Raw genomic sequence first — 25,588 nt, 5'->3', positions numbered from 1 at the left:
TCCGGGTAACGAGTGGCATAGTCCACGATGACGAGAATATGTTGGTGCCCACGTGCGGACCGGGGAAGGGGCCCAACCAAATCCATCCCAATCCTCTCAAATGGGACTTCTATGATAGGGAGGGGTACCAAAGGGCTACAGAACCGAGGTTTAGGCGCAGAGATTTGGCACTCTGGACAGGACTCACAATAGTTACGCACATCATTATGTATACCGGGCCACACAAAACAGTGTGATATCCTTTCTGTGGTTTTCTGTACCCCCAGATGCCCCCCATTATATGCCCGTGGGCCAGGTCGAGTACCTTCCGCCGATAAGGTTTTGGTACCACTAACCGTTGTACAGTGTCTTCCCCTTTTTTCTCTACCTGGTAGAGCAAATCATTCTCAAGTACCATGTACGGGTATGCCAGCCTAGTGTTAGGTTCTACGGGTACCCCATCTATTATTTTTACATTTTTCCTAGCCGGAGACAGGGTAGGATCTTTCATTTGCTCGCTGTGGAAGTCATCCGACTGGACTTCCAAATCTGGCAGGCAGGGTGCTGGATGGCTCTCTGCCTCCGCCTCTCACTGAGTTTCCTCAGTTTCCCCCGCCATAACTGAGAAGGGGAACTGAAAGTTAGATTTAATAACCTCCCCATCAACGTCTTCCTGTGGGGCCTCCTCTAGGGGCTCGGGACCTCCCGAGGGCATGGGAGAAGATTCACGGGCACAGCTACCGTGAAGGAGCAACTGATTCTCCCACAACTGCCAGAAATGGGGAAAATCCCTGCCCAGGATTATATCCTGGAACGAGTCCCACTTTGTGTTGCACAGACCCATAGGGAGTGGAAATCCATATGACTGCTGTTAGGTACGAGCAAGTGTCCCCATGCACACACGTTACAGAAAACTTGTCAGACGGACCAGATGGAAGTGCCCCCAGACTGGCTTTCACCAGAGTCACCACACTTCCAGAATCTAGTAATGCCACAACATTCTTCCCATCAACAGATAATTCACACAGGTGCTTCGCTGTATCATTTTGACCCGCATTCACACTCACTAGCCCTGTAACCAAAGACATGCGTTTTTTAGAGTCTGTAACGTCGCACTGCATGGGTTCAGTGGTAACAGGACAGTTCGCAGAAACATGGCCCTTCTCATGGCAGCGGAAACACCTAACAGGCCCCCTACTGAGTCCACCGTCCAACACTCTCGGTCTCAGAGTGCGAGCAGTCCCGTGTTCCTCCCCCACAGTTTTAGGCGATTTTCCTTCACCCGTAGTCCCTGGAACAGTCTTACCGGTTCCATGAGGAGGAGGCACGGACCGGGTGCTAGCGGTTTCATCGGGAAGTCCTTCTGCCACGGAATAACGCTCGACCAACTCCACAAGTTGATCCGCGGTCGTGGGATTTCCTTGGCTTACCCACCTTCTCAGCGCTGGTGGTAATACCCTAAGGTACTTGTCCAGGACAATCCGCTGGATTATTTCTGGTGTTGTCAGTACCTCGGGTTGCAACCATTTCTTTGTTAAGTAGATCAGGTCGAACATCTGAGACCGCGGCGGTTTATCTGGCTTGTATGTCCACTGGTGTACCCTCTGTGCACGGACAGCCGTCGTCACCCCTAGCCGGGCCAGGACCTCAGCTTTCAGCTTATCAAAGTCCTGAGCGTCTTCCGGGTCCAAGTCATGGTAAGCTTTTTGGGCCTCGCCGGAGAGAAACGGGGCAATCAAATTGGCCCAACGTGCCTTCGGCCACTTCTCCCTCAAGGCTGTCCGCTCAAACGTTGTCAGGTATGCCTCGACGTCATCTTCTGCAGTCAGCTTTTGCCAGTACCGACTCATATGGATCCTTCTGGACTCTGCTTCCGGGTCCACCTCAGGCATGCTCACCAGGCACTGCGCCACCTGTTGGAGAAGCTGGCGGTCTGCACCCGTCATGTCCACTAACTCCTTCAGCTGTGCGGCCATCAAGCGATTAGCTTCATGCTGTGCGGCAGTGGCCTGCTGCTGTACGGCAGTGGACTGTACTAGGGCTTTCACCACGTCTTCCATACTGTCGCCTGTGCCACGTTATTGCCCGCGTTCTCCACCACAATGTAACAAAACACTCCGGGATCGCCTTTGCTGGGGTCAAAGGTCACGTGGTTTGTGCATTGAATTCTGAGGCGACAGCAGGTTTCCGAGTTGGCTGACCTCAGGTCAGGTTTATTAAAGTGAAAGCAACATAGAAAAAACAAAACATAAAAATAAATCCTAGCCTGTCTGGCACTAACTAAACCAATACGTTGCTATCTTAACAACTGGGGGGCTTCTCCCACCCAGCTAACAACACACAGTACTTGAGCACAGCTCTCACTCACGTTTGTCTCACACAGACAGGCAATCTGTGTGCCCCAGGCTGACGACGGAAACCCCCAGCTGGTCATCCTTTATTCCTGCACTTATTAACCCCTCGGTATCCTGAAGATACTGAGTGGCCTAGCTCACATAGGACAAGTATCTGGGCGAGATATATCTGCCCCCGACTACCAGACCGACATGACTCTTACACCCCCAAACTCCATCATGTGCTGTCCCCTTTACACGCCCCACTTCATCACTTGTAGTTACCCTCACCCATTGAATTCATTTTATAAAGAAAACAAAAAAGTTTTTCATACTTACCTCACAGTCGCTCCTCAGCAGCACCGCTCTGCTTCCAGCATCCGGCACATGTCGACGTGTATGCGATGACGTCATCGCGTATGCGCTTGACACCTGACCCGGAAGAACAGAGAACACTGAGGGAGCTGGAGCTGTGCAGTGGCAGCCGTCAAGGTTAGACGGCTGTGCACAGCTCCCGACGCACGATGTGCACCGACAGACTGTGATGCGGCTGTGTCTGCTGCCGGCCACGTCACAGTACAGTGGACATGGCCACGCATAATTTGCTGTGCGTAGCCATCAGGCAGCCGGCCCTGTACAGCTGCTGGGGGAGCGGCCCGGGGGGCATTTGCCTCTCTGCCCCCCTGCCCAGCCAGCCCCAGTGATGGTTTGCAAGTAGCAGAGTAGGAGGTTCTGTGAAAGCTTGCCTGTGTGAGACTGAACACTGACCAGAGCCAGAGACTAGAGCAAAGCCATTACCGACCCACAACTTATATGGTGGTGCAGATTGATACTGACCAGATGATAAAGTTTCAATTTATTTCATAAGTTGGCAAATAAAGACATTTAAGTTGAACTTTCTTGGGTCACTGCCTCATTACCGCTCAGACTTGAGAGCTGCTCTGCCTTACTATATATATATATATACACTAGATTGTGGCCCGATTCTAACTCATCGGGTATTCTAGAATATGCATGTCCCCGTAGTATATGGACAATGTTGATTCCAGAATTCGCGGCAGACTGTGCCCGTCGCTGATTGGTCGAGGCAACCTTTATGACATCATCGTCGCCATGGCAACCATTATGACATCTACGTCGATACTGTGCCCGTCGCTGATTGGTCGAGGCCCAGGCGGCCTCGACCAATCAGAGACGCGGGATTTCCAGGACAGACAGACAGACAGACAGAAAAACCCTTTGACAATTATATATATAGATATATACTGTATATATCGCAGATCTTCCATTTAGCCCTTGTATTTGGATCCCATATTAAATGATTTTAGTTTCCTTTGCTGCTGAAGAGGTTACTGACCCTTTTTATGCTGGTCAGAAACATGCAGCTCCATTTCAGCTGCTTCTGATCTGGTTGTTGACTCTTCCTATAAAATCTGACCAGACCCTCTCTGCCTTGCCAGTGAAAGCTCTGCTTTCTTGCTCTTAGGAGACACTGTGCTGAAGAGGAGTTCGTTGTTGCTATTGGAGATTCACCTTCCCGTGCTGTGTGCTTAAGCTAAGTGTTTTGGAGAGAAGTTGTTGTAGAGGTATTCTGTTATACATGGGTTTATCTCCTGGTCCCTGGTCCCATTTAGTTTATTCTTCCCTGTCCCTATCATGCTTCCTATTGTTGGTTGGTGCTTTTATATAATAGAGGGTTTCTGTTTTCCCTGTTTTGTCTTGTGTGGCTTGTTCACATTACATTTCTGTCCCAGACTCCATGGGGTGGGGGAGGAGACAGACCAGGGATTAACAGGAGTATAGTGAGGTCCGTGACTTGGGCCTCTCTACCATCAAATGTACCCCCAGGACAGAGATAGTCAGTCAGGTTCCTAGTTCCAGGGATAGTTTGAAATCCCCCTCCCCTGTGTGTTTCCCCTCACAGCGTGACACACACATAGTGTGTGTATGTATATGTATATATATATATATATATATATATATATATTACAATTCTTGCAGTAGAATCATCAGAGCTCTTGTTGAACTAATTTACTTGGGACATACAGCAACCAAGCAACCATAATCTTTATTGGAACAGCATGGAGGGTTACAGGAAGGGAAGTGACAAAAAACACAAACGAAAGGTCATGAGGTATAGTAAAGAGAGGAAGTACACACATATAACCAAACTGTTCAAGTAAACACAAGATAGTTCCTACAACATAAGCCTGCAGCTGTTGTATACTCAAAAAAATAAAACTGCTATTTAAATGTCCAGATAAGACTGCTATACAATTTCTAAATAGTGAAGGTGTTAGGCTGTATTCACACTGCACTATTCTTTCTTTTTTTTTTGCTAAAGAGAAATTTGGTCATACAGTGGAATAAGTTGAAACCTCATACGTTATGCAAATCTTACTCATCCAGGTGTTTTCAAATATAATAATAATCCATAAATCCACAAATTTCTGTCTTTTATAATCATTACAGGAACAAGAACTGTTCAGCAATATGGTCGGCCTTTAAAAGCGCTTTTGTCAGCAAGGATCCATGTTCTGTATTCCCATCTGATTATGAGCATTACATCAACCTGACTTCCCATGACATCCCAATTAATAAGGTTCTGTATCAAATGTATTATTTAGAAAATCAGAGATTAATGTGATTGCATAGATGGAGTGCGACTAATTGTAATGATTGGGAACCTTGCCGGTCAATGAAAGCCATGGACGCCACAGATATCTTCTTCAGTGGCCACTGCTGGACAAATGTGCATTATGTGATATACCATCGGGTTAGGCTTTGTGGCCACACGAGCAGAGCTGGATTTCTGATAACTATCATGTCATGGTCATGGCAACTCTCTAGTTGCAGCACAAACTCATTCATTAGTTATGATTACTTGTCCCGACCCACAAGAATTCAGGGTGGAACCTTACTTGTGCCCTCATCCAGCAGGAGTGCCATGGATCCCCTTATCTTCAAGAACGTGTAGCTCTAGCCTGATATTAAAAGGCGTAATATATAATACGTGGCAGCGCTGATGCAGCGCCCCAGAGTCCTGGTCGTTGCAGTAACGTCGCTCTGCCGCTAAGGGGAGTGATGTTGCGTCTGATTGCACTAAGGGAGCTCACCTGACCAGGTATCACACACTAGACTTCACACTCCGGCCACCAGGGGGGGTGGTTCTATCTAGTAGGCCACTCTTCACACTCTGGTAAAACTGGGGGTTGGACGACAAGACGGAGAGAAGTAACTGGGGAGAGCTAGAGAAAGGACCTGTCAGGGATGGGATCCTGGTAGACTCCTAAGAGACCAACGCAACAAGTGAGCAACGGGAATACAGCAAAGAGGCAATAGGACCAGAAGGAGTTGTGCTGAAAGATTGAGGCAACATCCTTCTGAGGCGCAAACAGTCGGTGGCCGGAACGCAGAGAAAGTAAGAGACTTTAAGCATTACTTCAAACCACGGCAGGACAGCCAATTATAGGTTGGCTGTCTCACCAAAACACCTAAGCAGACAACGGAGGCAGCTGTGGGAGAGGGGCGACTCTAGAGTCCTGGAAGAACTCCAGGCCTACCCCGTCATACGGGTGCGTCCTGCCATATCATCTGGGGGACGGAGAGAGAACGAACATCAGAGGCAGACAGAATTAGTTGTGAGGACAATCCCGGGTGCTCAGCAGGGAAGGACTACAACACATAGGCGCTAGCAGGTAGACGCTGATTCTCACCTGTCAAAGGGAACTCCTAATGTGCCTTTGGACCGGCCGGTCTCAGACAGCCCGGTTAACAGTGCTCTGGATTGGCTAACTCGAAGCCTTCAGTAAAGAGGTAAAGAGACTGCAACCTGGTGTTCTCGTTATTTACTGCGACCTGCACCGCACCACCACATCATCATCACCATCCGCACCTTTCATTGGGCGCCCCTCAGCAGGGTCACGGATCGGGTCTAGCGACCGTGACAATCCCAGCGCAGAGACTCAGAGGCCCGGTACCGGGTACCCCTCGGCCCTGCAACAGTAGGGGCGCTACAACTTGGCGTCACGAACAGGATTTACTTAAGCCTGAAGAATCAGGTCATGTGTGCCTTGGAACTGTGATTTATTGTGCTTGGACTGTGACTTATTGCAAGGACTGTGCATTGTTATTGCGCCAAGAGTTCCCGCCACAATTCGCCATCGCCACGCACGGGGGAGGAGCCTTAGCTTCGTGGGAGGAACCGGCCAAAAAGAAGCGCGGAACAAGAAAACGCAGTAAGGTGCCAACCCCGGAAGAGGAACTCCGACCTCCAGCAGGTTAGTGGGAGGAAGGGACAGCCATGTCTGAGTTAGGGGAAGCGGAAGCTGCGATCGCAGCCGTGAACGCAGAGGCAGCTCCGGTCCCCTTAGCGGATGTAGCCGAGGCCCTAATACCACCACCGGTGGCCGCAGAGCCCGCTGCCCCCATCAACCAGTCAGACACTGCCGCTACCACAAAGGATAAAATGCCCTTCTCTATGCCATACCTGCCCAGAGCGGCCTGGCTCCCGCGATACTCCGGGGAGTCGCACACATTAACTGAGTTTAAAGAGGGAATCTGCAGCCTGCTCGAGTTCTATCCCCTGACGGAGCCACAGAAGGTTCATATGATAATCGGCCAACTCTTCGGGGCGGCTCTGAGGGAAGTGAAGTCCTGGCCCGCCGCGGATAAGGGAACTGCGCAGCAGGTTTTTGCAAAGCTTAAAGCCACCTTTGATACCCGCACTGCTACAGAAATTAAACTGACTTTCTATGGATGCAAACAGAGACCGCAGGATAGCTTACGGGACTATGCCCTTAATCTCCAGGAGGCGCGGCGGGCCATTAAGCAGAGTGACCCCGACAGCATGCAGGATGAGGATAAACTCCTGAAGGAGCGGTTCATTGAGGGGCTCCTGTGCAGTCACCAACGGGGCCAATTGCACTTCTTGGCCATGCAAAATCCAGACTTGACTTTTGCGCAATTCAAGGATAAAGCTATCCAGGCGTTGCAGGAGCGACAGCCCAGCCGTGCAGTGCCTCCCAGGTGTCCCGCTCTCACATACCACCAGGAGGTGGCGTCAGATGCCCCAGTCGCCGCCGAGGCCGATGCCCAGAGCCTAGAGGACGACTCCCCTGCAGGACTCCGCCTCCAGATGCAGGAGCTGACCAAGAGCGTTGCTGCCCTGGCCCGGACGGTGCAGTCCTTACAGGAGGCCCCCAAGGAGAAGATCCAGCTGGCCTCCAGACCAGAGGATGTCCCTTGGATGCGACAGAGGAGGACTCCGCCGAACAGAGGCCGGGACGACGATCGCTTCCATCGGGACGGATGACCCATCTGCCGCCGCTGTCATCAGGTGGGCCACCTTGCAAGGTACTGTCCTTTAAACGAGCAACCCCTGGGGCAAAGGGCCAACCCCCAGGAGTAGGACGATCAGGCCCACAGCATTGGAGAGCCAAATACATTGGAGGGCGACCAGTTCTTCCTGTAGTGGTTGACGGTATCCCCATGAATGCTTTGCTGGACACCGGTTCTCAGGTGACGAATATGCCTTACGTGCTTTATAAACGGTATTGGGAGGACACCGATATTACTCGTGGCCCCGATGACGATTTCACCATAATAGCCAGTAATGGTCAGCCATTGCCACAAGTGGGGTATAAAGAGGTCACCATCAAGGTGGGGTGGGTGGAATTGAAAGCCCAAGGGATTGTAATTGTTGATATTGACCGCCGAGAATGTAATCCCATGATGACTATCGGTACTAATGTTATAGAAAATTGTCTTGCAGAAGTTATTGTTTTGTTGCAACAGGTAGCAGAAACCGCTGGCCACAGTGAACAACGCGCCCTGCAAAAAGAAATCAGAGCTCTGATGCAGAGACAGCAGGTAGAGCTGACTGGTGGTGAGATTGGTCGTGTCACTGTGAGTGATTCAAACCCCATCGCGATACCCCCAGGAGTGAAATGTTAATATGGTGTCGGGCAGCCATAGGCCTCAGGGGAAAGGACTACCAGGCCCTGGTAGAACCCGTATACTCAGACAATAGGCCTACTATCCTGACAGCCCGGGGGGTGGTCGACGTCCGCCAAGGGAGGGTGCCCGTACGTGTCCTCAATTGTGGGGAGGAAGAGGTTCACCTCACCAAGTATGCCACGCTCGCCAAACTGTTTGTTGTCAATAATAGTGTGATACAGACACCTGAACCCTTGGTCCCGTCAAACGTGGCGGAGGACAATGGTTCTGCAGGGCACTTGAAAGATTGGTGTCAGGAATTGCATGTGGGCACTGACTCCACCCCAGCCCATCAGAAACAGGGGGCCTACAGGGTGGTTCACGAGTACGAGCAGGTATTCAGCAAACACCCCTTAGATTTTGGACAGGTGAAAGGGGTCCAACATCACATCCCCACGGGAGATCACCGACCCATAAAAGAGAGATATCGCCCTGTACCCCCAGCTCATTACCAGTGTGCCAAGGACATGTTACGAGAAATGAAGGAGGCTGGGGTGATGAGAGACAGTTGTAGCCCCTGGGCAGCCCCATTAGTCCTTGTTAAAAAAAAAGATGGTACAATGAGGATGTGTGTTGATTACAGGCAGTTGAATCGCATTACACATAAGGACACATTCCCACTGCCCAGGATAGAGGAGTCTCTGGCTGCCTTAAAATCTGCTAACTACTTCTCTACCTTAGATCTCACCAGTGGGTACTGGCAGGTTCCCGTGGTGGAGGCGGACAAAGAGAAGACAGCCTTCACGACACCGATGGGTCTCTGCGAATTTAACTACATGCCCTTTGGATTGTGCAATGCCCCGGGGACGTTTCAGAGGATGATGGAGTGCTGCCTGAGGCACAAGAACTTTGAAACCGTACTGCTGTATTTGGATGATGTCATTGTCTTCTCTAAGACCTACGAAGACCATCTGAAGCACCTGGCTGAGGTGTTTGAAGCCCTGTCCAACTTTGGCTTAAAGGTGAAACCATCCAAATGTCATCTGCTGAAACCAAAAGTGCAGTACCTGGGCCATGTGGTGAGTGCCGAAGGAGTGGCCCCAGACCCCGACAAGGTCACGGTAATCCAGGACTGGCCAAAGCCCAGCAACCTCCACGAAGTCCGGCAGTTCCTCGGGCTGGTAGGCTATTACCGGAGGTTCATTAAGGACTTCACCAAGAAGGCCGCGCCCTTGCAAAACCTGTTGGTGGGCCAATCCAAGAAGACCAAGGGGAGGAACACCCCATTTGATTGGAACGAGGGGCTGGAGGGATCCTTCACTTGCTTAAAGTCGGCACTGACGGGAGAAGAGGTACTGGCCTACCCCGAATACGACCAACCATTTGTGCTGTACACGGATGCCAGCAATGTAGGATTGGGAGCCGTGCTGTCCCAGGTCCAGAAAGGCAAGGAGAGGGTAATCGCTTACGCCAGCAGGAAACTTCGTCCCACGGAAAGGAACCCTGACAACTACAGTTCCTTTAAGCTGGAATTCCTTGCCATCGTCTGGGCAGTGACAGAGAGGTTCAAACACTACCTGGCCTCAGCGAAATTCACCGTCTTCACGGATAACAATCCGCTAATGCATCTGGATACCGCCAAACTCGGGGCCTTGGAACAGCGGTGGATGGCCCGGCTGTCCAACTACGACTTCACCATCAAGTACCGGGCAGGACGCAAGAATACAAATGCCGATGCCTTGTCTCGAATGCCCAATTTGCCAGAAACGGGGGAAGACCCGGAGGCACTTGAAGAGGTGGAGCTGCCTGCATTCCATCGCCCCAAAGCCACTCAGAACTCCCATCATGTGAAGAACAGGCACAAGAACCAACCGAATGCCACGCTGAATCCCCTGCCCCATCTCGGATGGGCGGAAACCCAGGATGGTGACCCCGCGGTCCGTCGGGTGAAAGAGCTCTTGACGCAGGCAGGGTTGCATCCCGGCCCAGATGATCTACAGGAGACTCAACAGCTGTGGAAGGGGAGAAGCAAACTGTTTATCCATGATGGCAAGCTGTGCCGGAGAAGCATCAACCCACATACTCACGAATTGGTATGGCAGATAGTAGTGCCAAGGCGAGATGCGCCCATGGTTCTAGGAGCCTACCACGATGGAGCCGGACACTTCGGGTGGAAGAAGCTGGAGAGGCTACTCCGAGGGAGGTTCTATTGGATTGGCATGAAGAGGGCCATTGAGAAGTGGTGTCGAGAGTGCGGTCCATGTAGCCTACGCAGGAGGGACCGTGGCAGCCAACGGGCTCCCTTGCAGCCTATCATCACCAGGCGGCCGCTCGAACTGGTCGCGCTGGACCATGTGAAGCTGACACCTAGCCGGTCAGGCTATGTCTACGCTCTTACCATTGTGGATCACTACTCCAGATTTTTGGTGGTTGTGCCTGTCAAGGATCTAACGGCCAGGACGGCCGCCAAGGCTTTCCAGCAGTACTTTTGTAGGCCCCATGGCTACCCGGAGAAGGTATTGACCGATCAGGGACCAGCATTCGAAGCGGAGGTGTTCCAAGAGTTCTGCCAACTGTACGGGTGTAAGAAGATCAGAACCACACCATACCATCCCCAAACCAATGGGATGTGCGAAAAGATGAACCAGGTGGTGATCGACTTACTAAAGACCTTGCCCGTAGAGGAACGGAGCCTGTGGCCAACGAAGTTGCCTGACATGGTGGACATATATAATCACATCCCAGTAAATTCCACCAACTGCACTCCAGCATACCTAATGCGAGGAAGATCTAGCAAGTTACCCGTTGATCTGGACATGGGGGTCCTAACCCCCGAAGACACATCGCCAGATTGGGATACCGAGAGGCGGCAAAGGTACCGCAAGGTACAAGAATGCGTGGAAAGAAGCCTTGCTCAGGCCAGGCAAAAACAGGAATGGGACTACAACCAGCATGCCCCTGCAATTCCTTTGCCACCTGGTGAGCACGTACTCAAACGAAAGAGGAGGCTACACAAACTCGACGACCAATGGGAAGCAGAACCGTATACCGTCCTGCCATCCGATTTTGACAACACGAAGGTTTGCCTCATCAGCAAGGATGGAGGAGAGACCTCGACGGTGATATCCAGGGACCACCTTAAAGCCTGCCCTGATAAGCTGAGAGCGAGGGAAATGGATCCAGGAAACTCCCCACCTGTAGAAAAGGAGAAGATGATCCACACTGTCCTTTGGTGACTTTCCCCAGTCCTGGACTCAGATAAATCAGGCCATCGTGGTACCTGTTCTAACATTCCACCAGCCGAACCCACCAGAAACAATGGTGGTACCAGATCATCTGGCCCCGCAGCCTCAACAAGCCCTACCTGAAGATGCTGTACCGATCGCTGAAATGGCAAATTCTCCCTCTGCTATCGGCGAGCCTGCCGTACCCACTGTTGCTGGCAGCAGCCCTGAGAGCTCCAGCCTGCCAGTGCTACCCAGACTCACTAGAAGTGTAGCTAGAAGGCAGTGCACTACACCAGCGGTAGCAAGCATATTGGGCCCTGTTAGGCCAGTAGCAACCCCTGCGCTGCGAAGGTCTACGCGCAGCACTCAGAATCAAACTCCCCTCCGCTACAAAACTTGGAGGTATTAATGAGGGCTGCTATTTAGTTGAAAATGTTTGTGTGCATATCTTTTGTTACAGGTTTTAAAATGGACAACAGAGTAATGGACAGTGAATTACTCTAAAAAACTTCTAAAAGGGGACCCCTTTGTTTACTCGGGGTCCCCGCAGTTTCAACCACTGAACTGAGAGTCATAAACTGTGCATGACCTAACTTACGCAACGTTCAAGAGTCCTCACCTCCCATAGAGGGAAGCACTGTTATGTTTAATTGTTTATAATATTTCAAAATGTTGTGTGTTTTCTGTTAACATGTATTGTTGTTCTCATTTTCCCAGTCCGGGAGTACTGGATTTAACCGGGGGGGAGTGCAGTGCCCCAGAGTCCTGGTTGTTGCAGTAACGTCGCTCTGCCGCTAAGGGGAGTGATGTTGCATCTGATTGCACTAAGGGAGCTCACCTGACCAGGTATCACACACTAGACTTCACACTCCGGCCACCAGGGGGGGTGGTTCTATCTAGTAGGCCACTCTTCACACTCTGGTAAAATTGGGGGTTGGACGACAAGACGGAGAGAAGTTACTGGGGAGAGCTAGAGAAAGGACCTGTCAGGGATGGGATCCTGGTAGACTCCTAAGAGACCAACGCAACAAGTGAGCAACGGGAATACAGCAAAGAGGCAATAGGACCAGAAGGAGTTGTGCTGAAAGATCGAGGCAACATCCTTCTGAGGCGCAAACAGTCGGTGGCCGGAACGCCGAGAAAGTAAGAGACTTTAAGCATTACTTCAAACCACGGCAGGACAGCCAATTATAGGTTGGCTGTCTCACCAAAACACCTAAGCAGACAACGGAGGCAGCTGTGGGAGAGGGGCGACTCTAGAGTCCCGGAAGAACTCCAGGCCTACCCCGTCATACGGGTGCGTCCTGCCATATCATCTGGGGGACGGAGAGAGAACGAACATCAGAGGCAGACAGAATTAGTTGTGAGGACAATCCCGGGTGCTCAGCAGGGAAGGACTACAACACATAGGCGCTAGCAGGTAGACGCTGATTCTCACCTGTCAAAGGGAACTCCTAATGTGCCTTTGGACCGGCCGGTCTCAGACAGCCCGGTTAACAGTGCTCTGGATTGGCTAACTCGAAGCCTTCAGTAAAGAGGTAAAGAGACTGCAACCTGGTGTTCTCGTTATTTACTGCGACCTGCACCGCACCACCACAACATCATCACCATCCGCACCTTTCATTGGGCGCCCCTCAGCAGGGTCACGGATCGGGTCTAGCCACCGTGACAATCCCAGCGCAGAGACTCAGAGGCCCGGTACCGGGTACCCCTCGGCCCTGCAACAGTGGGGGCGCTACACTGATACTTCCAGAGCAGGAGATGAGAATCTACAGTGATATATGGACAGACAGTAATAATATTTACTCTTTCTTCATTATAGTCGCTTTTCTGGGAGAACAACAAACATCTAGTGCACAGATTGTCAGATGGTGGGAACCGGTATATGCCTCTAGGTGACACCTTAATGGGATGGCTCATCGATAACTTGTACTTTTGTGGAACGAGCAATCATTCAGGTGAGACAACCGTCAACTGTCAAGGTAAAGCATATATGTGACTGATGAGAATACCAGAAATAGCCCAATAAACACAGGGATGTCATGAGACAGGATTAATGCCCACAGTACTTGTGACCAGTTGAATTCTCTATACATTTACTTACTCTTCAGACCCTTTTTGTACTTCCATTCTTTATGGGACTCAAACTCAAGATCTTATACTGTGTATGGGTGATAGAAGCACTATCAGTGAGTCAAAGGCTATACTATTGTCTGAGAGTATTTTCTCTGCCTACAAATCTCAATAATACAATTCTTTAAAATCTCTTCATGACATATGATGTACATGTATGTCATATGTCGTGTCCCTGCCTTTGATGCCGACTCCACACTGAGCCTACATCTTTCCTTGCACATGACAGCTGATTTAATCAACCGTAATGTGCTTTTAACAGCTGCGGGTGGAGTGGAACTCCACCCATTACTGTTCACCTGCTAAATCCCTCTGTCAATCTCTGCTCCGGCAGGGAGTGCCTCATTCCACGCCTGTGACGTGATCTCAGAGAGCCGACGGGTTGTCATGAAAACCGGGGGTCTGATGATCACCACCATTCCTGTGTTTACAATCCTCCTGTAAATGCCGGCCCATGGCCAGTAACAGTAGATTGTGATTTTCTCTGTTTAGCAGTGCTGATGCACAGTTGTGTATAAAGCAAGCGATCAGATGATCGCAGCTTCAGGTCCCCTAATGGGACTGTTCCGAACAGTAAGACACAAAAAAAATCAAAATAAAAAAAACACTATTTCAAATCACTCACCTTTTGTCCCATTGAAAATAAAACAATTAAAAAAATAAAAACTACACATATTTGGTATCGCTGAATACGAAAATGTCAGATCTATCAAAATAAAATAATCCGATTGGTAAACAACGTAACGCAAAAAAATAATTAAATGCCAGAATTACATTAATTAACATTGCCATAAAATGTAAAAAGAGGTGATCAAAACATCGTATCTACCCCAAAATTGGTAACAGTAAAAACATCAGATTAGGACACAAAAATTAAGCCATCACACAGCACTATATTCCAAAAATAGTGACAAAAGCAATTATTTTTTTTCTTACAAATTTCCCAAACATTTTTCACCAAAACACAATACATGTTTGGTATCTGCGCTCTCGTACCGACCTGGGAAATCATAGAGCCAATTCAGTTTTACCGTATAAGGAACATAATAAATAAAAAGCCCCAAAAACAATTGTGGAATTGCACTTTTTTGCATTTTCACCATAGTTGGAATTTTTTTCAAGTTTTTCAGTACAATTTATGGTAAAATCAATGTCGTCATTCAAAACTACAACTCATCTTGCAAAAAAGCAAAAAAAAACAAGTCCTCATGTAGATATATTGACTGAGAAATAAAAAAGTTATGGCTCTTGGAAGAAAGGGAGGAAAAAATGAGAATGGAAAATCGCCATTGTCATGAAGGGCTTAAAACCATAATGGTAGATACAGATAGGATTTTTCAAAATTGTCTGAGGAAAAAAATGTCCATATATAATGTATACCAGGTAAATTTATAAGGATATGTATATTTTATCACATTCCAGGATTTAACTACGACTCTTGTCCGATTACGTCAGAGTGCGAACACAACGCTGAGGAGTCTTTCTGGAGGCTGGCTTCTGTTAATGTAAGTTATTACTGGGGATTCTATATATGATACCCCCGAGGCCACAATGGAAACCAGTAGTGCAAAATTTGTGGTGGGATAAGGTGAAATGGTGGCGGTGTAGAAGAGCACGTCCTGATTACTTCATTCTTTAGGTGTCCTCTAAGGCTTGGTTCACACGTCATGCAATTGGTCTAATATAGGTTACAGTAGATGATCAACTAATATTTGGCAGACGTCATAGAGGAAAAATAAAGGTTGGGCATGTTGAAATTCAATTTTGTTCTCAAAGTAAATATGCTGCAGCGAGTTATTCCCTTCTCCCATTGAGAACACCTGCTTGATTAGCCAAACCTACCTTGAATGTATTTGGTGAGGTTGAAAGGAATAACAGTTGAATGAACAATTCACCAGTTAATGAACCTGTCCGGCCATCTTTACAGCAGGTGCAGACGAGCATATTTTCTGTCCGAGTGCAATCCAACAAATCATCGAATTACAACCGGACCAATGTTGTTACATGGCCGGCCATGCACATGTTCAAGTTTGCATGTCAGAGTTTGATCCAATATTCGGCTCGCAATCGACCATGCAAGTCTGTGTGCGTGGGAAAAATCGGACTGTACTCGGATGATATCTGAATGAAGACTGATTTTCGCAGCCTCACATGGAGACTTTTTTTTTCTCCATCTTCTCCTCATCTGAGAGAATCCGATCGCACTCTGATCCTGCTCTAATCACAATGTGATCACACTCTGATCGCGCTCTGAACACACTCTGAACACACTCTGATCACACTCTGATCACACTCTGAACACACTCTTCTGAACACACTGAACAAACTGAACACACTCTGAACACACTCTGATCACACTCTGATCACACTCTGAACACACTCTTAACACACTCTTAACACACTCTGAACAAACTGAACACACTCTGATCACACTCTGAACACACTCTTCAGAACACACTCTGAACACACTGAACACACTCTAATCACACTCTTCTGAACACACTCTGAACACACTTTGAACACAGTTTGATCACACTCTTCTGAACACACTCTGATCACACCCTTCTGAACACACTCTAAGCACACTCTGATCACACTCTTCTCAACACACTCTGATCACACTCTTCTGAACACACTCTGAACACTCTGATCACACTCTTCTGAACACACTGTGAACACACTCTGATCACACTGTTAACACACTCTGATCACAATCTTCTGAACACACTCTGATCACACCCTTCTGAACACACTCTGAACACACTCTGATCACACTCTTCTCAACACACTGAACACTCTGATCACACTCTTCTGAACACACTCTGATCACACTCTTCTGAACACACTGTGAACACACTCTGATCACACTCTTCTCAACACTGAACACTCTGATCACACTCTTCTGAACACACTCTGATCACACTCTTCTAAATACACTGTGAACACACTCTGATCACACTCAGATCACACTCTGATCACACTCTTAACACACTCTGATCACAATCTTCTGAACACACTCTGATCACACTCTTCTGAACACACTCTGAACACACTCTGATCACACTCTGAACACACTCTGATCACAATCTTCTGAACACACTTTGATCACACTCTGATCACAATCTTCTGAACACACTTCTGAACACACTCTGAACACACTTTGAACACAGTTTGATCACACTCTTCTGAACACACTCTGATCACACCCTTCTGAACACACTCTGAGCACACTCTGATCACACTCTTCTCAACACACTCTGAACACTCTGATCACACTCTCCTGAACACACTCTGAACTGTTGTGAGTTCCGTTCTCGAACTCCCTCCTGTGGTCATGAATGGTACTTCGGCGAGTTCTGTCTGTGAACTCCCTCTGGTGGCTGTGAGTGGAGCTACTAGCCATTGAGGTGCTTTTCTCACCTGCTCCTCATTTGTTGCTAGACTGGCTTCTCTATTTAACTCCACTCAGATCGTTAGTGTATGCCAGCTGTCGATGTCTTAGCATTGGTTCAGATCTCTCTGGGACCTTTCTGAGGACCTGTCTATTCCAGCAGAAGCTAAGTTCCTGCTTGTTTATTTTTTGCTCATTGTTTTCTTGCTTAAATTCTAGTCCAGCTTGCAACCATGATATTTCCTTGCTAGTTGGAAGCTCTGGGGGTGCAGAGTGGCACCACCGCACCGTGAGTTGGTGTGGGGGTCTTTTTGCACACTCTGTGTGGTTATTTGTAGTTTTTTGTGTTGACCGCAAAGATCTCTGTTCTATCCTCAATCTGTTTAGTTAGACTGGCCTCCTTTGCTGAAACCTATTTCTTTCCTGTGTTTGTATATTCCTCTTAACTCACAGTCAATACTTGTGGGGGGCTGCCTTTACCTTTGGGGAATTTCTCTGAGGCAAGGTGAGGCTTTGTTTCCTATCTTTAGGGGTAGTTAGCTCTTAGGCTGTGAAGAGGCGTCTAGGCAGAGTCAGGCACGCTCCACGGCTATTTCTAGTGTGTGTGATAGGAGTAGGGTTTGCGGTCAGCAGAGTTCCCACTTCCCCAGAGCTAGTCCCTATTCCATGTATACTATCAGGTCATTCCGGGTGCACCTAACCACCAGGTCCATAACAGTACAGCTGGCCCACATAGTGTTAATGCATCTCAATAGAGGGAAAAGAGAAGTTCTGAGACCATTTTTTTTTCCTCTGCAGTGTGTTTTGTCTCTCTTTTCCCCTTAACGTCTGGGTGGTTCAGAACTCAGGTGCAGATATGGACATTCAGGGTCTGTTCTCTAGTGTTGATCAACTCACTGCAAGGGTACAAAGCATTCAAAATTATGTAGTTCAGAATCCGATATTAGAGCCTAGAATACCAATTCCTGATTTGTTTTCTGGGGATAGATCTAAGTTTCTGAATTTCAAAAATAATTGTAAACTGTTTCTTGCTCTGAAACCCTGCTCTTCTGGTGACCCCATTCAGCAAGTAAAAATCATTATTTCTTTGTTGTGTGGCGACCCTCAAGACTGGGCATTCTCCCTGGCGCCAGGAGATCCTGCATTGGGTAATGTAGATGCGTTTTTTCTGGCGCTGGGATTACTTTATGATGAACCTAATTCTGTGGACCGGGCAGAGAAAATTTTGCTGGCTTTGTGTCAGGGGCAGGATGAAGCGGAGGTTTATTGCCAGAAGTTCAGAAAGTGGTCTGTGCTTACTCAATGGAATGAGTGTGCCCTGGCAGCAATTTTCAGAAAGGGTCTTTCTGAAGCTCTTAAGGATGTTATGGTGGGGTTCCCCACGCCTGCTGGTCTGAATGAATCAATGTCCTTGGCCATACAGATCGATCGGCGCTTACGTGAGCGCAAAACTGTGCACCATTTGGCGGTATCCTCTGAGCAGAGGCCTGAGCCTATGCAATGTGATAGGACTTTGACCAGAGCTGAACGGCAAAAACACAGACGTCAGAATGGGTTGTGTTTTTACTGTGGTGACTCCACTCATGCTATCTCTGATTGTCCTAAGCGCACTAAGCGGTTCGCTAGGTCGGTCACCATTGGTACTGTACAGCCTAAATTTCTTTTGTCCGTTACTCTGATTTGCTCTTTGTCGTCCTACTCTGTTATGGCATTTGTGGATTCAGGCGCTGCCCTGAATTTGATGGACTTGGAGTTTGCCAGGCGCTGTGGTTTTTTCTTGGAGCCATTGCAGTATCCTATTCCTTTGAGGGGAATTGATGCTACGCCTTTGGCCAGGAATAAGCCTCAGTACTGGACCCAGTTGACCATGTGCATGGCTCCTGCACATCGGGAGGATATTCGCTTTTTGGTGTTGCATAATCTGCATGATGTGGTCGTGTTGGGTTTGCCATGGCTACAGGTCCATAATCCAGTACTGGATTGGAAATCAATGTCTGTGTCCAGTTGGGGTTGTCAAGGGGTACATGGGGATGTTCCATCGTTGTCAATTTCTTCCTCTACTCCTTCTGAAGTCCCTGAGTTTTTGTCGGATTACCGGGATGTATTTGATGAGCCCAAATCCAGTGCCCTTCCTCCTCATAGGGATTGTGATTGCGCTATTAAGTTGATTCCTGGTAGCAAATTCCCTAAGGGACGACTTTTCAATTTGTCTGTGCCAGAACACGCCGCTATGCGGAGTTATATAAAGGAGTCCTTGGAGAAAGGGCATATTCGCCCGTCGTCGTCACCATTGGGAGCAGGGTTCTTTTTTGTGGCCAAGAAGGATGGTTCTCTGAGACCTTGTATAGATTACCGCCTTCTCAATAAGATCACGGTCAAATTTCAGTACCCTTTGCCTCTACTGTCTGATTTGTTTGCTCGGATTAAGGGGGCTAGTTGGTTCACCAAGATAGATCTTCGAGGGGCGTATAATCTGGTGCGTATTAAACAGGGCGATGAATGGAAAACAGCATTTAATACGCCCGAGGGCCATTTTGAGTACTTGGTAATGCCATTCGGGCTTTCTAATGCCCCCTCTGTGTTTCAATCCTTTATGCATGACATCTTCCGAAAGTATCTGGATAGATTCATGATTGTATATTTGGATGATATTTTGGTTTTTTCGGATGATTGGGAGTCTCATGTGAAGCAGGTCAGAATGGTGTTCCAGGTCCTTCGTGCTAATGCCTTGTTCGTGAAGGGATCTAAATGTCTCTTTGGAGTTCAGAAGGTTTCCTATTTGGGCTTCATTTTTTCCCCTTCTACTGTCGAGATGGACCCTGTTAAAGTTCAGGCCATTTTTGATTGGACTCAGCCTACATCTGTGAAGAGCCTTCAGAAATTCCTGGGCTTTGCTAATTTTTACCGTCGCTTCATCGCTAATTTTTCTAGTGTTGTTAAACCGTTGACTGATTTGACCAAGAAGGGTGCTGATGTGGTGAATTGGTCCTCTGCCGCCGTTGAAGCTTTTCAGGAGTTGAAACGTCGTTTCTCTTCGGCTCCGGTGTTCTGTCAGCCAGATATTTCGCTCCCTTTTCAGGTCGAGGTTGATGCTTCTGAGATTGGAGCAGGGGCTGTTCTGTCTCAGAGAAGTTCTGATGGCTCTGTAATGAAGCCATGTGCTTTCTTTTCTAGAAAGTTTTCGCCTGCTGAGCGTAATTATGATGTTGGCCATCGGGAGTTGTTGGCTATGAAGTGGGCATTCGAGGAGTGGCGACATTGGCTGGAAGAAGCCAAGCATCGCGTGGTGGTCTTGACGGATCACAAGAATCTGACTTATCTCGAGTCTGCCAAGCGGTTGAATCCTAGACAGGCTCGTTGGTCGCTGTTTTTCTCTCGTTTCAATTTTGTGGTTTCATACCTTCCGGGTTCTAAGAATGTGAAGGCTGATGCCCTTTCAAGGAGTTTTGTGCCTGATTCTCCTGGAGTTCCTGAGCTGGCTGGTATTCTTAGAGAAGGGGTAGTTCTGTCTGCCATCTCCCCTGATTTGCGGCGTGTGCTGCAGGAGTTCCAGGCTGATAGACCTGACCGTTGTCCAGCGGAGAAACTGTTTGTCCCTGATAAATGGACTAGTAGAGTTATCTCTGAGGTTCATTGTTCGGTGTTGGCTGGTCATCCTGGGATTTTTGGTACCAGAGATTTGGTGGCTAGGTCCTTTTGGTGGCCTTCCTTGTTGCGGGATGTGCGTTCTTTTGTGCAGTCTTGTGGGACTTGTGCTCGGGCTAAGCCCTGCTGTTCTCGTGCCAGTGGTCCCGAAAAGGCCCTGGACGCATGTTTCCATGGATTTTATTTCAGATCTCCCTGTTTCTCAAAGGATGTCGGTCATTTGGGTGGTTTGTGATCGTTTCTCTAAAATGGTCCATTTGGTGCCCTTGCCTAAGTTGCCTTCCTCGTCTGATTTGGTTCCATTATTTTTCTAGCATGTGGTTCGTTTGCATGGCATTCCGGAGAACATTGTGTCTGACAGAGGTTCCCAGTTTGTTTCAAGGTTTTGGCGGTCCTTTTGTGCTAAGATGGGCATTGATTTGTCTTTTTCTTCGGCCTTCCATCCTCAGACAAATAGCCAAACCGAACGAACCAATCAGACTTTGGAAACATATCTGAGATGCTTTGTTTCTGCGGATCAGGATGATTGGGTGACCTTCTTGCCATTGGCTGAGTTGGCCCTTAATAATTGGGCCAGTTCGGCTACTTTGGTTTCGCCTTTTTTTTGTAATTCTGGTTTTCATCCTCGTTTTTCTTCAGGGCAGGTTGAGCCTTCGGACTGTCCTGGTGTGGATTCTGTGGTGGACAGGTTGCAACAGATTTGGACTCATGTGGTGGACAATTTGACTTTGTCCCAGGAGAAGGCTCAACGTTTCGCCGGGTTGGTCCCTGACTTCGTGTTGGGGACTTGGTTTGGTTGTCGTCTCGTCATGTTCCTATGAGGGTTTCTTCTCCTAAGTTTAAGCCTCGTTTCATTGGTCCTTATAAGATTTCTGAAATTCTCAATCCTGTGTCATTTCGTTTGGCCCTTCCTGCTTCTTTTGCCATCCATAATGTGTTCCATAGGTCGTTGCTGCGGAGATATATGGCGCCTATGGTTCCCTCCGTTGATCCTCCTGCTCCGGTGTTGGTCGAGGGGGAGTTGGAGTATGGGGGGCTCTGGTGAGGGTTCGGTGACCCCTCCTCAAGGGGGGGGTACTGTTGTGAGTTCCGTTCTCGAACTCCCTCCTGTGGTCATGAATGGTACTTCGGCGAGTTCTGTCTGTGAACTCCCTCTGGTGGCTGTGAGTGGAGCTACTAGCCATTGAGGTGCTTTTCTCACCTGCTCATTTGTTGCTAGACTGGCTTCTCTATTTAACTCCACTCAGATCGTTAGTGTATGCCAGCTGTCGATGTCTTAGCATTGGTTCAGATCTCTCTGGGACCTTTCTGAGGACCTGTCTATTCCAGCAGAAGCTAAGTTCCTGCTTGTTTATTTTTGGCTCATTGTTTTCTTGCTTAAGTTCTAGTCCAGCTTGCAACCATTATATTTCCTTGCTAGTTGGAAGCTCTGGGGGTGCAGAGTGGCACCACCGCACCGTGAGTCAGTGCGGGGGTCTTTTTGCACACTCTGTGTGGTTATTTGTAGTTTTTTGTGTTGACCGCAAAGATCTCTGTTCTATCCTCAATCTGTTTAGTTAGACTGGCCTCCTTTGCTGAAACCTATTTCTTTCCTGTGTTTGTATATTCCTCTTAACTCACAGTCAATACTTGTGGGGGGCTGCCTTTACCTTTGGGGAATTTCTCTGAGGCAAGGTGAGGCTTTGTTTCCTATCTTTAGGGGTAGTTAGCTCTTAGGCTGTGAAGAGGCGTCTAGGCAGAGTCAGGCACGCTCCACGGCTATTTCTAGTGTGTGTGATAGGAGTAGGGTTTGCGGTCAGCAGAGTTCCCACTTCCCCAGAGCTAGTCCCTATTCCGTGTATACTATCAGGTCATTCCGGGTGCACCTAACCACCAGGTCCATAACACTGAACACTCTGATCACACTCTTCTGAACACACTGTGAACACACTCTGATCACACTCTGATCACAATCTTCTGAACACACTCTGATCACACCCTTCTGAACACACTCTGATCACACTCTTCTCAACACACTGAACACTCTGATCACACTCTTCTGAACACACTCTGAACACTCTGATCACACTCTTCTGAACACACTGTGAACACACTCTGATCACACTCAGATCACACTCTGATCACACTCTTAACTCACTCTGATTACAATCTTCTGAACACACTCTGATCACACTCTTCTGAACACACTCTGATCACACTCTGAACACATTCTGATCACAATCTTCTGAACACACTCTGATCACACTCTTCTGAACATACTCTGAACACACTCTGATCACACTCTGAACACAGTCTGATCACACTCTTCTGAACACACTCTTCTGAACACACTCTGAACACTCTTCTGAACACACTCTGAACACACTGATCATACTCTTCTGAACACAGTCTGAACACACTGAACACACTCTGAACACACTCTTCTTTCTGAACACACTCTGGGCACACCCTGATCACACTCTGAACACAGTCTGATCACTCTTCTGAACACACTGATCACACTCTGATCAAACTCTTCTGAACACACTTTGAACACACTCTGATCACACTCTGATCAGAAATTGAACAGAGTGCCATTTGTATAATTGTCTGATTTTCAATAGAGATACTGCACACATTTCTAAGAAAATGTCCCTTAGATTTTTTTCATAGAGATTACAAGAATTTACTAAAATATCAGATCAGACACAACCTCTTTAATAAGAATCTGTCATCTGTCTTTTCTGTGTCTTCCTAACAATACAGTATGCTAAGTACAGCTATGGTGAAATACAGATCATGCTGAATGGATCCACACCAGGAGGCGCATTCCCAGTTCCTGGGTGAGAAATTATAAAATTGGACACAGACATTTTTTTTTTAAATATCTAACTCGCCAGTATTAACATGATCGGCCAAGTTTGTAACTTGCTCCTTTAAGTTGACTTGGACCAATTTACTACAGAAGTGGAGCGTTGATATTTGGCTGATTCTTCTGGGTACAGTTTAGGCAGTATTGTATGGACGGATCAGATGAATCATAGATCTGTATAAGGTATTACTAAGGATGTTGCCATGGAGAAAAGACAATGAGTCTTCTGGTCATTTCCTTTTTAGTTATGGGAAATATTTACATAAACCATATGATTAAAACCCCACTTTCCATTATATTACTTATTGTATTACTGTAAACTGTCAATATTTCACAGCAGTTTTATCATTTGATTTTCTTTTTATTCTATCAAGTTTTTTAGCTGACTATGAAATACCAAATTTTCAAAATGACAAAGTTTCCAGCATCAGCATTTGGGTGATGGATGAAATTGATGGTGTGAATGTGTAAGTACAAATAGATCTTTAAAGCTTTCAGGAGTCTTACTTATTACTTTTTATACAGGGGTATTCTCAAGTTAAAAAATTGCCTAAATTAAGTAGGCAGCATGAAAATAAGCAACTTGTTTTTCTATCTGTTGTCATCCTACTGCAATGAGAGCTTTAATCTTACCTTGTGTGCAGCTGGTTTCCATGGAGCTTGGCAACGAGAGCTTGGCATAGTGTGCACAGTAGTCACATTCCAGGAGAGGAGTGAACTCCTGAGATCACAGTCATCTTCCTCCAGCACATTGATTTCTATACAGCAGTTTTCTGCTCACCTCACCCCCTCCCTCTCAGCTCCTAACCGAGTTGCTCTTGTCTGTCCTGTAGAATCACAATTCCCAGGCCCCCAGCATCTAGTTTCCAGAGCAGTTCTCCTAATCATCGCTCTCACTTTCCTAAGCCTTGTGCTTGTTCAAATGCCTTGTTATCGCTATATGCAAATATACTCATAACAGTATAAACTCAAAACAAACACTGACAAATTGTAATTGTGTTGTAGCAGGACAAAACTCCTGGTCAAAATTGTTACTCAAGGAGGAGCATCCGCGCCCCATTCCATCAGGAAGTAAGGAGACTGCACAGCTTTGAGCTTCTCAAGAGGCAACTTGAGAATTTCCCTTTAAAGAATGCTTTAGAAATGTAATTTTATGTATTAAAGGGAACCTGACAGCTTATCAATGCTGCCCGAGACAGAGGAATTCTTCCAGGCTATGAGGCATCCGGTGTCTGATAGAAAATTCTGCTTCCGGTCTTCATTAACATTGCTGTCGCCTTCCATCAGCATCAGTTGTCCCTAAGATGTCTAGTGCTTGTTCCGAATTCCCATGCCTGCAGGTTATAGAATGCCATTTTAAGCATTCTATAACCTGTATGCCCATGTTAAAGGTAACCTGTCACCCCCAAAATCGAAGATGAGCTAAGCCCACCAGCATCAGGGGCGTATCTACAGCATTCTGGAATGCTGTAGATAAGCCCCCAATGTATCCTGAAAGATGAGGAAAGGAGGTTAGATTATACTCACCCAGGGGTGGTCCCGCTGCGGTCCGATCTGGTGGGCGTCGCGGTCCGGGGCCTCCCATCTTCTTATGATGACCTCCTCTTCTTGTTTTCACGCTGCGGCTCCGGCGCACTTTGTCTGCCCTGTTGAACATTTTGCAGTCTCTTAATTTTTGTCAGAGCTGTATATGTAATCTAAGTGTATATACTGTATCTCTTCTATCTTTTCTATGATAACCTGTCCGTGTGATTTTACAGTAGCCGCATATAAATTACCAGCTTTTCAAAGGACACCGGTGCGTAAAAATTGAACAGCACTCGCATGGTGCTATGCGATTTTTTTTCATCACCCATTGAATTGCATTGGCGAGTCTCGTCCGAGATAAGCAGCAAATTGCACCATGTTGTGATTTTTTTCTCAGTCTGATTTCGGCTGAGAAAAAAAATTGCAGATGAGATGTCACCCATTGAATAACATTGGTCCGAGTGCAATCCAATTTATTATCAGATTGCACTCGTCCGTTTTTCTCACGAATGAGTATGAGCCTTTAATCTGACATACGGTTCTGGAAATTTTTATTTAGTGGTGC

The 25,588-nt window shown here is 47.6% G+C and overlaps 1 protein-coding gene across 4 annotated transcripts in view; it reads left to right on the top strand.

The window, feature by feature from the left end:
• LOC143788907 (ADP-ribosyl cyclase/cyclic ADP-ribose hydrolase 2-like) overlaps positions 1-25,588 on the top strand; it is a 75,028-nt gene that overhangs the window by 41,227 nt on the left and 8,213 nt on the right. For all 4 annotated transcript variants that reach the window (XM_077278945.1, XM_077278969.1, XM_077278897.1 and 1 more), the window contains 5 exons: positions 4,785-4,914; positions 13,299-13,434; positions 15,032-15,114; positions 23,391-23,467; positions 23,871-23,963. In XM_077278945.1, coding sequence (XP_077135060.1) covers positions 4,785-4,914; positions 13,299-13,434; positions 15,032-15,114; positions 23,391-23,467; positions 23,871-23,963 — 519 coding nt within the window. The remainder of the gene's footprint in view (positions 1-4,784; positions 4,915-13,298; positions 13,435-15,031; positions 15,115-23,390; positions 23,468-23,870; positions 23,964-25,588) is intronic.

Source organism: Ranitomeya variabilis, chromosome 1 (genome assembly GCF_051348905.1).
Source record: "Ranitomeya variabilis isolate aRanVar5 chromosome 1, aRanVar5.hap1, whole genome shotgun sequence".
Lineage (NCBI taxonomy): Eukaryota > Metazoa > Chordata > Amphibia > Anura > Dendrobatidae > Ranitomeya > Ranitomeya variabilis.
Note: the sequence above shows the minus strand (reverse complement) of the source record. Positions and strands in the feature narration are given on the sequence as shown.